This window comes from Colletotrichum truncatum (genome assembly GCF_014235925.2).
Source record: "Colletotrichum truncatum strain CMES1059 chromosome Unknown Contig_0005, whole genome shotgun sequence".
Classification (NCBI taxonomy): domain Eukaryota; kingdom Fungi; phylum Ascomycota; class Sordariomycetes; order Glomerellales; family Glomerellaceae; genus Colletotrichum; species Colletotrichum truncatum.
Genome location: NW_027222402.1, coordinates 2,805,296 through 2,817,640, shown reverse-complemented (window position 1 = coordinate 2,817,640; position 12,345 = coordinate 2,805,296). Strand labels below are relative to the sequence as shown.

Genomic DNA, 12,345 nt, shown 5'->3' with positions numbered 1-12,345 from the left:
TTATCTATGGGCAGTTGTGATACCTTTGGGGGGTTTCGGATGGGCATTTGCAAGGTTCATTTTCGGGACGGTACCGCATGTTTGTTTCAGGCAGATCATCCTTATTTTCCTGTCATCGTGGAATATGTCTTGATTCTTTCTTTTATATTCTTAGGTGCTTTATTCGCCGTCGTTTGTTCAGCTCAGAGTCTTGTATTTACCAGCCCTGGCGTGAGAAGCTTTGTGTGCGTGGCATAAGTGTTTGGCCGTCCCCCTCCTTTTTTAAGTCCCAATTTTTGCACATCTACTATGATACCCTCCCTTTCCCTTGTTACAGCTAGCAACTTTAACAACTTCATCCTCTACTCTCTTCCCAACGCCGCTGAACTCGCAGCCTTCGCAGGTGCGTGATTGTTTATGAACCACCAGTAGCCCGCAAACCCGGCTCTCTGAGCGGTAGCCGTGTGGCTTGCATTCGGTCAATCCATCATAACCTTTTAAGACGGCAACTACACTGGCATCATTTCAAGATGTGATAAGACTGCCATCTACCAGTGTCGCACGCAGATGAGATGCTCGCTCATCGCCATCAGTAGATTCCACGCCTCCTTACGCTTCATATCCTCCTGCAACGCGATCCTTTCGAGCGCCGTTTGCCCGTCAAAATACTTTCCAAAGACCTGCCATGCCTTGGCCACCTTGGGGTCCTCGAAACGCTTGCCAATGGCCGACAGGTAGAGCGAATCCTTGCCCGTGGCCTTCTTCGCATCCAAGATGATGTGAGGTGACATACGGGCCAGATGGGGCGCGTCGTTGGTTGACGGGTGGTCCGTTGCCGTAGGGAGGACCTTTCGCGCGTGCGCCGTGGCCTTCTCCGCTGCTTCGCGCTGCGTCTTTTCAGCGATGCGCTCGAGACGAGCCTTCTCCGCAACCTGCTCGCTCATAGTCGGCACATGCGCCGCTTCTAGCCCGTCAGTCTCCGACTGTTCATCGACGGAATCGAGGAGACCTGAGCTACTGCGCGCGCCGCTGCTGGTACTGAGGGAATGAGCGTCATCAGATTTGCGCAGCTCATCGCTTTCAAGCTTGTGTTCAACCTCGTAGATAATCTCTGGCCAGACAACTATGTAAGCAAAGGAGCAAAGCTGGGTCACCCAGCCTCCACGCATCAGCCAGGCCAGCATTGCAAGGTATGTTGGGCGGTGTGCCTTGCTAGGGCAAAAGTGCTTGTACGGCCGCGGGGCGTAAGACAGCTCGGCGAGGAAGTTAGTTAATGGCGGTGCTAGTGGAAATGTCTTCTGCCACTCGAGGCTTGCCCTGGAAAGATTTCGAGTGTCACAGTTTGGGGACATGATGTAGATGTCACGCGCGTGTAAGGGTGGTATGGCGATGGCGCGACGCCAGAAAATGAAGTGCTGCGCGTATTTACGCACTTGACTCAACGTCAGGACGTTGCTCTGCCCAACTTGATAAAAACTGTCTTACTTTAGTGGTGTGCAGGGTAAGATGACGGTTTGTTTGTTTGCACACTTACGATTGCGTCGGCTTTGACAAGCGAGCGAATTCAACCATGGCAACCGTACTCGGGTCGGGGTCTGCTTGGAGCTCGGCAATGATCTTTTTCTCGTCGCCCATGAGGAGTAGAGCAAAATTACGGTCCAAAAACCCTGGCTCATCAATGGTATCTTCGCCAATATAGGAATTAGCTGTCGTCAACCAAAGGCCTCTTTGCTCCTTTTCCCCAATTTGTGGCAGGTCTGTGACGTAGAACGGTACAGGTATCTGCACCGATGGAGTAATGGGCCCGGCTGCGGTGTCCAGCTGTAGAGCTGCAATCTTATTCTGTGATACAGCCTCGTAAATGTCTTGAACGGACGCCGCTAGTGATGATGTCGCCAATATCTCGCTCCACAAGGAGCTCATCTTGCGCTCTGCGGCATATCAGCACTGCTTGCGCGGTAGGGACGGTATTGAGCTTACTCTCTTCACGGCCTTTATCCTTGAGAGCGGAAATGCGCTTTGTTTCTTTCCATACAAACTCACTGTGCTGCTGACAATACTTGTAGGCCTTGTTCACCTTCTTTATGATGTTCAGGTACAAAGTAGCAATCAGCTCTTTGGCTTCATGCTTCCTCGGATTGAGGAAGAAAACCAAGTTAAACATAGTCATGGAGGCACGCTTATCGTCCGCCTCCTCCTGATGAGACTTGTCTTCCTCTTTAGACTCTGTATGCGACGCTTCAGCGCCGTTGGGCGCTTCGTCAGTGTTTTCATTTGGGTCAAGGTCAACCAACACAGCCGACTCTTCAGTCCGCACAGACTTGGCTCTTTCTGGCTTCCCCTTTTTCTTTTTCTTCTTTTTCCAGCTCCCGCTTTCGGGGACATGGATAGGATAGGAGACACAATACAGAGGGTCTAGAGAAAGTTGGAAAAGTTTCTTGTGATAGGCTCTGCCTGGTGTCAAAACACTAGCGAGATCTTTCGTAGGGAAGCCGGCCACGTGTTCCCATGGCACAATCTGAGTGCCCTCATCAGTGACAAGGTGGTCGTCGCCTGCAGTCCATTGCTGAAGATCGTCTGAGTTGGCATCGGCATCGAGCGATGCGGGTTGGTTTAGACGCTCAAGAAGGATGTCATCATTGTCGGGAGAGCCATCGGAAGACTCATGATTCGACGACGGGGCGTTGGGAGGCAAGACATGTGGCGGGTAGTGAAAGACGAAGTTGGGACCATCACGGGATCTGTTAATGACCAGCGCTACGGCCAGAAAGTTGGACGGACTCGGGAGCACAGGCTGCGCCATCTCTGGAGCGATAAGAGATCACGGGAGCAGCAACTCAAGTAGAGCTGCCAGTGAGTTTGAACTGTGAATGACAAAGTGGTGCGAGTCCGGCGAGCATCGTTATCCTAATCGCACCCGGGGAATAGGATTGGGGCAGAGTTAGGTGATCGACGCTAGACAGGCAACCACCCTACATTCCCCGAGGTACAGTCCCGCCGTTTGGGTTTCGATGACAAGATGGGAAAGGGCGTTAGACTGTTCAGTCGGCAGTCTGATGCCTGATGATGAGAGTGAAATCGATGTATGCGACGGAGGATGGTAGTGGCTGATTGGTAGGATTCTGGTGGGAGAATGCACAATGAGTAGAGAGAAGGGCAGTGTGAAGCGCAGCCAATGAATGAGTAGCTACGGCTACTGTAGCGTGTGGGCTTGGTGGTATAGGATGCGCAGGATGGCCCGAGCGCAGCTGGTTCGGCGCCGTTTGTAGTGGGGTTGAGGCTCCCAAAGTTTCGGCGGTGGGCACCCTGTCAGCCAAGCAACTGGCCAAAGGGTCTTCTAATGCGGGCCTAGAGATCCTGCCGTCCGTCACATGCTTTGAAGCCAAACCCCCCCATGTGTGGCGGTAGCCGGGAGTCATTCCAAGACATGCCTCCAGGCCCTTTGTCCAGTTCCCATCAGCGGCTTGGATTAGGCTGTATGGAGGAAAAAGACGTTAAGTCGGTGAGACTTTCCAGCCTCCAATTAATTGGACGGAACAGAAAACTCTGCCTGCAGATGCGAAGAAGGCACGTCCCATGGCCTTTGTCTACCCATCAACATGATAAACTACTCAATAGGAACAATGTGCTACAAATTTGAGGTCGACACAGATAGCTGTAGCCACATCAATCCAGCGTGTTGTGAAGGCGACAATGTGGTCGTTCCTTTTTGGTGTGTCGATCATGTCTGGGGAAAGGACGAGGAGTTGGCACAGGATAGGGAAGAGGGTGAAGCCACCCCAACAATGACGAAATAAGTCGGCATGGAAGCCCTAGCTTTTGGGGGCAATGTTCGATCGAAGGAAGGGCCTGAACAATCCAATAGCTGAATAGGACATCGTGGATATGCAGTCTTACTCGCTCAGACAACGGGGACCAAGCTGTTGTGGCTGCCACACTGCATGAGCAAGCTGGTGCACGGCCCTGATAGATTTACGACTTGGGGGCCTTTAACCACTGTGGAAAGGGAGAGGAGAATGGGGTGACGGGTAATAAACCAAGTCGAGGCAAGAGAGGTAGCAGCGGAGACGACTGCGCGTAGAAAAGGAAAATGAAGACGGACCCCCATCGCCCCTTCCTAGGCGCATGTCTCTCCTACGGCAAATTTGACGCTCGTGCCACGCGTCCCACGCAAATGGCCAACAAATAATACTCTATCGCTAAATTGATTGAGCCTTCTGTCTTTGGCGTTGGGGACAAACTGGAACCCGCATCGTCCCCGCCTGACGTCCACTGAATAAAAAATGTGGCGGCAGTGGCTTTCACATGCTCTGTTTCTGCTTTCGCGCTCTCCGCTAACCCAGCTCACTTTCTGTCTGTGCCTTTGTTACCTCGATTCGTTGACCGACGACTGAAAGAAGAATAGGTGCTGCCCACCGCCCAAATCTTCCCCAGCGAGAAACCTACTTTTATTAAACTACCTGCTTTAGCGACGACTTTTTTTCGACCTTCGGATCCGCACGAGGAAGGCAACAGGTCGTGTGCTCGGCTCAATTCGAATCGAACGGCGCCAAACTCGACAGATTGATTCTTCAACCCATTTTCAATATTAATACCACGCCTACTTGATCCATCCCGTCCCGCTGCTCTTGCTGGATTTCTCCTTCTCTCCTCCTTTTACTCCAATTCACCCCATTACCTTGTTGGCCCCTCCTGCCTTTTACGCTGACCATCACCGCTTATCTTTTGCCCCTCCCTCGAATACCCTACCTCATTCCCTTTCCATCCCTTAACCTGTCGCAGACCGCCTCAGTCCCCCCCTTTCCCCGTCTGCCTATAACATAACACAACCTTACTCGACCACCCGGCCTACTTATATCGCTCAGTCGCCACCAGTTATATCTTCCACGGTGCCGATTTCTTGAGGAACAATTGACTTGTCGGTATTGCCTCTGCCCTCTCGACATTCCCTTTCCATAGTTCACGAAGCTTTTGTGCCACTATCATGACCCAAGGCGTAAGCAACGGTCACCCTAATGGGTTGGCGGGTGCCCACGTCCGGTTCCTCCCCTTTTCCTACGACAGCGAAGATTCCCAGCAATCCGCGACTCGTTTAATCCTGACCGTTCGACCAGACTGGGACACCGCCGATGACAAGATCGAGTTCGTTCGCTTCACCGACGGCATCACCAACACCCTGCTCAAAGCGGTTAATAAACGGAAAGGTTGGTCCAAGGAGGATATAGATAGGGAAGCCATTTTGTTGCGAGCCTACGGACATGGAACCGCCGTTCTTATCGACCGTGAGCGCGAAGCCCAAAACCATGAGCTACTCATGAAGTACGGCCTAGCTCCTGAGTTGCTTGCCCGTTTCAAGAACGGGATGCTCTACCGCTACGTTAAGGGCAGTGTTACAGCTCCCGAGGACCTCAGAAAGCCTTCTATCTACACAGCTGTTGCGAGAAGGCTTGCTCAGTGGCACGCGACTGTCCCTTGCATTACCCATCCCACGTCGACAAACGGCCACGCCAAGGAGAATGGTACCAATGGTCATCAAGACCGAGAAGAGATTATTGAGAACGCTGCTCCTGGAAAACCGACGCCGAATGTCTGGACCGTGATGCAAAAATGGATCTTGGCACTGCCTACTGAGACATTAGAGCAGAGGGAAAGACAAGATAAGCTCCAACAAGAGCTGGAAAACTTAGTGGAGGAGTTCAGCCAGCGTCCTGGTTTGGGAGTCGACGGTGTAAGACACACCTGCATATTTTTTTGGCTTTCTGAAAGTGATGACTGACCTTCCTGTTCGTGACAGCTAGTTTTCGCCCATTGCGATCTCCTCAGCGGCAACGTCATTGTGCTGCCGACAACCTATGCCACCAACGGCGCCAAAGACCAGGTGTCTGTGACTTTCATTGACTACGAATATGCCACTCCTTCACCGGCGGCGTTTGACATTGCCAATCACTTCGCTGAGTGGGGTGGTTTTGACTGCGATTACAGCGTGCTTCCTAGTCGGAGCCAGCGTCGAGAATTTATCGAGGAGTACATCCGAGCTTATTTCAATATCCTCCCTGGCAGGTCAAACATTGACATCGAGTCTGAAGTGAGGAAACTTCAAGACGAAGTGGACCTATTTCGCGGTGTGCCAGGTTTCTACTGGGGTATCTGGGCGCTGATCCAAGCTGTCATCTCGGAGATTGATTTTGATTATGCATCGTATGCAGAGACGCGTCTTGCAGAGTATTGGGCCTGGAAGGAAGAGAGAGATGGCAGCAGGGCAGCAGCCGGCAAGGAGAAGCCTCTGCGAGAGCGACGGTGGGAACAGGTGGAGTAGGTTAGATGGCGGCCGCTCCCATTAGAAGAGTCTTTGTGAGGGGAATCAGCAAAGAAAAACACGAAAAGGAGTTTCTGGCATGGATTTCTGTACATAAACTTCAACTGCGGAACAGAAATGGATCGAAGGAAGCGAAGCATAATATCGACACGGGCCGGCGTCATTCAACATGAGCTCGACGAAGGCCAGGGATGAGCTCCGGGGCGTTTTTGGAACTAGACAGGACTAGTTAATCACACCAACCAACTTTATACCACAGATTGAATGACAATGAGGGGTTGAAGAGTGAGAAGACGCGCCAGGATTAGTATTATCAGCCTGGGCAGGCTGCCCGTGGAAAAGACTGAAATAGAGTGAGAGACCAGACAAGGTCTGCTGCGAACAGCCGCGGTCGAGATAGAAAGATCAATGAGTCCAAGCTCGAGGTTGGCGCAATGCTATGCGGTGTTTTCTATTGAGTCGCACCAAGTTTGCCTGTCGCGAGCGAGCGACTCAACGAAGGAAATGGGCAAGATAGGGAGAAGGGGGAGAAGGGGGAAAACTGATGGGATCTAGCTTCAGTGAGCAAAGGTGTTGACGGTACCTGGGCTGGGCGTAGACAAAAAAAGAGTACCAAGTGGTCCTCCGCATATATGCGACGTACAGTAGAGGATGCATGCAGGCTGCAAGCACATGTTCTGTTTTGCTCACACCCCCATATCAGCCTCTGCACTGGCCACCTTATCTAGCAGAACTAAATGATTAGATCTGTCTAGACCTCACATCTCCTCACGGCATATCAGTCCATATCTCAGCGCTTGGTATATAAAGCTGTTGTTCTAATTAGGGTTTAACGGCGGGTAAACAAAGGGAAGGGTTTGACACATACATATTGGAACTAAGCTCTTGCACCCAGCTACAAAGTCAATCCATCACCCAAGTGTTTAACCCAAATAGAAGATCTGTGAAACAGCCATGTTGTTTAGGGCTGAGTGGGATGGCACGTAATATAGCTGCAGCTGTTCTCCGCGTGTACACACTTCGAGGGTGTTGTGTCTGTTTACAGTGAAGCCTAGGGTGAAGGCAGGCAGTCAGTTAAGAGGCCAGCCAACAGCAGCCGAGTCGATTCGTTCAAAGGTATTCTGTAGAAGAACACAGGTGATCAACCCGTTCGAGTTTTGACAGGAAACTAACATGGAGACTAGGGAGCCTGGGGATCGTGTGAAATGATTCCGGCATTTCCATCTCATCCATGCCAAGATATTCCGTGTCGGGGATGGGCCACTGGGCCAACCGTGCGGCTTGACAGGCGTAGTACAGACATATCGAAACAGCAGGCTGACGGCTGGCCGATGGGCAATCGTAAATTTCAATTTGGATCGTCTCACCAGTTGGTTCGCGGTTGGTAATGTTAGACTGTCTGAGTCGGCCATATCGGATTTGACTTGGCGCCAGCTCTAAGGGGCATCTAGCTTGCATGCACAGATGACTTGATTAAGTAATTTTGACGCGATGTCGGATCTCACCCTGTATCAGAACCAAGACTCAAGATGCTAGCTGCCGAGCCGAAGACGAATGGGCTTGCGAAGAGGATGAACTCACCCCCCATGAAGCCGGACTGAGGCCAGGAAATGACCCGAAGTTAACGAATGGGAGACATGTCGATTCCAGGTGCGCAGTTACATGGAGTATTGCTCAGCCATCACAGGGAAGCGGAGCTGGCTGACAAGACAGACTGCCAGCCAACAAACACAATCTCCCAGGATCTGGTCAGTAGTAAGGACGTCTGTAGTAAGATGTGGTATGGATGAGACGCAAACGAGAGACTATACTCTGCTCTCCATTCTTTTTTTTAGGATATTTCCCTGGGTCCGGCAGCATCCTCAACCTGAAAATCAAAGGCACATTGGCTTTCTGACAGACGTGGTCATCCGGAGGGGTGAGCAAACAACGGGCACGGGTGCCACACATACCACAGCGTTCATGGAATACCCATGATGTGCTTGCAGTTCATGCCGCGGATGTTTGAGCATGTAGAACTCTACATGCCCCTCTCGTCGCTGGTAACCCTCAAGGGTCTAGGAAAACCCTACAAGTCGGATAGCAAATCCCCTTTTCGACTTGGTTTTTTATCGTAGCCGACCTAGTAGCTGGTCAGCTTGAACGGCTGGGTCCCGAATGAAAGTTTTCGGCATGCTCTGTAAGTTGTCTTAACAATGTTAGATGATCCGAGACGCACGAGTGGCAGGCTGGTGAGTTGCGGTGCGTAGGATCGGTCAAGACCATGTGGTGTGTGAGGACGCATGTAAACAAAGACTACTCGTCCGTGTTCTTTTCCGTCCGCTTCGATCGCCTTTGATGCGTATTTGACTTCTGTATAAGGGCAGAGGAGGGTAGACGGAGGAGAGGGGTATGGAAAGAGTCCTCCGAGCGTCGACCAACCATTTCTCCTACTTTGATCTCTCGCGGCTGCATGCCAGGCCAACTTGACCCCATTCGCTGTGTGATGGTTAGTGCAGACATCGCGCATGTCTTGCTGCTTTAAGCATCATTTTCCCTGAACTGGGTAGCTGTAGCTGTGGCCCCCCGACCTCGCCTGCAGTAGCTGTCTGCAGGTTGTAACGGTGACTCGGCACATGCTTGTTTCTGCCGGGACTGGCCCCCAGCATCGTACCACGGACTCTGTGGCCCACGTGGAGTATTGGTCCGTGTGGGCGTGGATGTAGGCAAGGGAGTGTGGACTTGTTCCTTCTGTGGCTACAACAGGACACACCCAGAAGAGCAAAGCAACTCGGCGCGAGATGGGAGATGAGGAGAAGACCGGGCCAAGGACCCTCTCACACCTTTGTTGCATACAATACAGGTAGGCGGGCAGGGCGGAAATGTCGCAATCTCTTGCCAGTGGAAGGGTTCCCCTGCCGTTGCGTGATACCTTCGACAACCATTCATGGGCCAGAGCAAACCCCATCATGGGCAGCGCTGGGTTAGGAAGCAGGTATGCGTAACAGAGAGTGTAGCCAAGACAGTTAGCCCATGGATGCGAAATACAGCCTACATAATCATTTCTCTGCTGCCATTTGGGGCCCCTGGACATGGCAAGTCGCCAGCTGAAGCCTTGCATGTAGTGGAGGGGCTGTGTCCGTTCGTTTCTTCCAGTATCGAGAGCAAGCGAGAGGCATCAATGTCGGAGCGATGAGCCGGTGGGTTGGCTCGGGACGAAGTTGGAGAGGAAAGTGACAGACCGGGCAGTAACGACGGGTCGACATTGAGGCGAAGTGTCTATCCAGCCTCGCCTCTTTTTCTTCTTCTTTTTTTTTCTTCTTCTGCGCTCCTTCACACATAGGCTCTTGTTTGGTTTGGGAGCATCAACCCTCAGTGGTCGGAGAGTCGGAGAAGGCGCAAGCGGCCCCACGTAAACGCTAACGCCAGCGCCCACTCCGATGCCCAGACTCATAAAACTCCATCAACCTTGGACGGAGCTATGGGTAGCCTGGGTTGGTTCTCCATGGCCCTCACTAATCCAGACGAATCCCTTTGTTTGCCTTTCTGGCAGATTCTCCACATTATGGGATGGGAAACAAAGCGGCAAAGACCCAACCCACCCAGGAATCCTTACCGCTGACTGATGACAAGAGCTGAGAGGACGCGTGCCGAAGGGGCTGGAAGTCAGGCTTGCTACGGTCGATGGCGATTGAGTGTGTTTGCGGCCGCTGACCACCCCTCTCCAAGACCTAACAGCCATTGCTTCCCTGCACCTCACCCTGAGAATCCCAGTCCGCACTCAGCACGCGCCTCAAGGCGTGATGTAGCAGTGACCATTATGCAGAGAGAGGGCGAACTGCGGCCACGGCCCCGTTGCCGTGTACACAGGGTGCAGGAGGTGCGTAGTCGCTACTAACAAGCTACGTAGTGACTGGCCAAGCAAGTTGCCAATGTAACGATGTAGGGAAGAAGCTGGGATGAGCCGGGGTGTGGGATGCCAGATGACAGGGACCAGAAGGCGTGTACTGGATAGATACATGCCCTGTGGCTTAAGGTCTGTGCCAATTGTAGGGCGTCACCAAGGACGGGGGTTACAGAATCATGACGGGTGAGGTAGGACCGAAGAGTAGCTGATAAGAAGCGTAAGGCGTGTGCGAGGCCAACACCTTCGTACCGCCCTCTGCCTTGCCTCGCCTTACCTTGACTACCTTTGTCGAGCATATTCTCCATGTAAAAAGTAGATTCAAGCAATAAGGTCTAGTTTGTTGCTTGCTGTGTGCTCCGGATACCATGTCTGTCGTATGTGAGAAGTTCGAAAGGGTTTTGAGACAATGAGCACTTGGTCTAGAGAAGGGAAATGTACAAAACGGATGAGAGACCGGAAAGGAAACGAAAGTAAAACAAACTGGAAAGGCAAGGCAAGGCAGATTGGACCAGGTATGTACTCAGTTGGGCGTGGATCGGATGCGCAGGTACGGCGACGATACATTGGGGCTGGTGGATAGCATCGGTCGGAAGGCGGCCGAGCTCTTCCACGGGATGCTGGCCATGCTTGGGAGGTGAACGTCTAAGATGTTTCACGGAAAGAGAGTCTAGAATGCCCAGCTAATGGCTCTATTCCTCGTTTGCCTGTCTCTGTGAACCCGGAGCGTGCGTACATGACATCGAGCGGCGGGAACGGGATGGGTGATGATGATATCGGCATGCATGGAAGATTCAATACTACCAAAACCCGCCTTTGCAGTATTCGATTCCGTACAGGTCCGGCCAGGCTCGTTTCAAGCAACATGAACTTGGGCCCGGAAAGCCCTCGCTTCGCGTCTCAGGGTAATAATATACTTCGACGAACTAAGTAAAAAGTGTGGAAGGTCGAGGGATTTACCCATGGCGAATTGAACAATTATACAGTTGAGAGGGGAAGGCAAAGGCGACAGGCGGAGTCTAGCTCAAGAGCAACGGAGGAAGTAATATGTTGTATCCGTACAAGCAACCAATTGTGAGGGCACCGTCTGAATACTTACAAGTGCGTTAGTCTCCTCTGCGAGAGCAGGAAGCAGCCGACCAAGAAATAAAGCGTGCGATATTGCAAGACCCTCAACGGAGCTAGGACCGTCAAGCGACGACCGTTGACTGGTAGACGAGACATCCGTATGGGAGAGCGAGGAAAAGAAGACGGGAAAAAATGCGGGTAGCTTCCCAAGGCAGTCAGCTAGCCGACGGACATCCTTACCTTTTATCTCAAGGACAGGAAGAAGAGAAGTCTCTGACCCCCGTCCCCCTCGTCTTGCAATGGTACTGTGTGTCTCTGACCGTGCTCCGTACCTTCCATCTCCCCATCCACCTACCCTGTACGGTACCTTCCCATATCCTGGCCGGACCTGTCGCCGCTCTGAGAGACCGACTTTCCACCCGACCTCACCTTTTGCCAGGTCTATCCACTTGGTCCTCATCTCAATCGGGCCAAGGCAAGGAAGGTAGCGAGCGTCTGGTCTCTGGTCTGCGGTCTCCAACTGTACACCCCTCCAAAAGTCCAATCCAGTTGGGGTTCCCTCTCCTGCCACCATCCCATCCCCTTCCACATATCCATCCCGTTGCCCACTGTGAAAACTGGCTTTCTTCTATCTAATCGATGCCGTTAGCCACTCGCCCCACTTCCCCAAATCAACCCTGCCCGTTATTAATAAAAGAGCTATCACCCCAATGAGGGACCAGCAGTGTGTTCATTGTTGGGTACCATGCAGTGCTTGCTATCCAATACCCATCACTGCGAACCACCACAGGACTGGACCAAATTCCGGGTCCCTTTAAATTTACAAAATTTCTCTTTCCTTTCTTCCACGTCTTGACTTGCCTGTGCCGCAGTCACAGTTCGAACTGGAGACAGAAAGATAAAGGAGCCCCGTCCATGGGAGAGGACAAAGCTTGAATCAGAAACAAGCCCGGAGGTCATATTTCAACAGCTGGCCAGTGGTGGACTTGCGACTGGAAACCGGAACTTGTTCCTGATCCGATTAAGTCCCGCCTCCAGCCAGCGGGCGCTGTGTTGCTGTTCTTTGCTCTGCTCTCAACTCGTCCAATACTTCGCCTCG

At 52.2% G+C, this 12,345-nt stretch overlaps 2 protein-coding genes across 2 annotated transcripts; one reads left to right on the top strand and one right to left on the bottom strand.

Moving 5' to 3' along the window:
* Positions 1-527: 527 nt before the first annotated feature.
* CTRU02_208831 (upf0171 domain protein) lies at positions 528-2,782 on the bottom strand (the record flags this gene model as incomplete). Its single annotated transcript, XM_036724752.1, has 3 exons — positions 528-1,455; positions 1,514-1,910; positions 1,960-2,782. The coding sequence occupies 3 exons, from the start codon at positions 2,780-2,782 to the stop codon at positions 528-530; spliced, it is 2,148 nt and encodes a 715-aa protein (XP_036583384.1).
* Positions 2,783-4,963: 2,181 nt separating this feature from the next.
* On the top strand, positions 4,964-6,295 carry CTRU02_208830 (choline ethanolamine; the record flags this gene model as incomplete). The annotated part of the gene is made up of 2 exons (XM_036724754.1): positions 4,964-5,707; positions 5,774-6,295. 2 exons carry the CDS (start codon positions 4,964-4,966, stop codon positions 6,293-6,295), a joined length of 1,266 nt encoding a protein of 421 aa, XP_036583385.1.
* Positions 6,296-12,345: the final 6,050 nt, after the last annotated feature.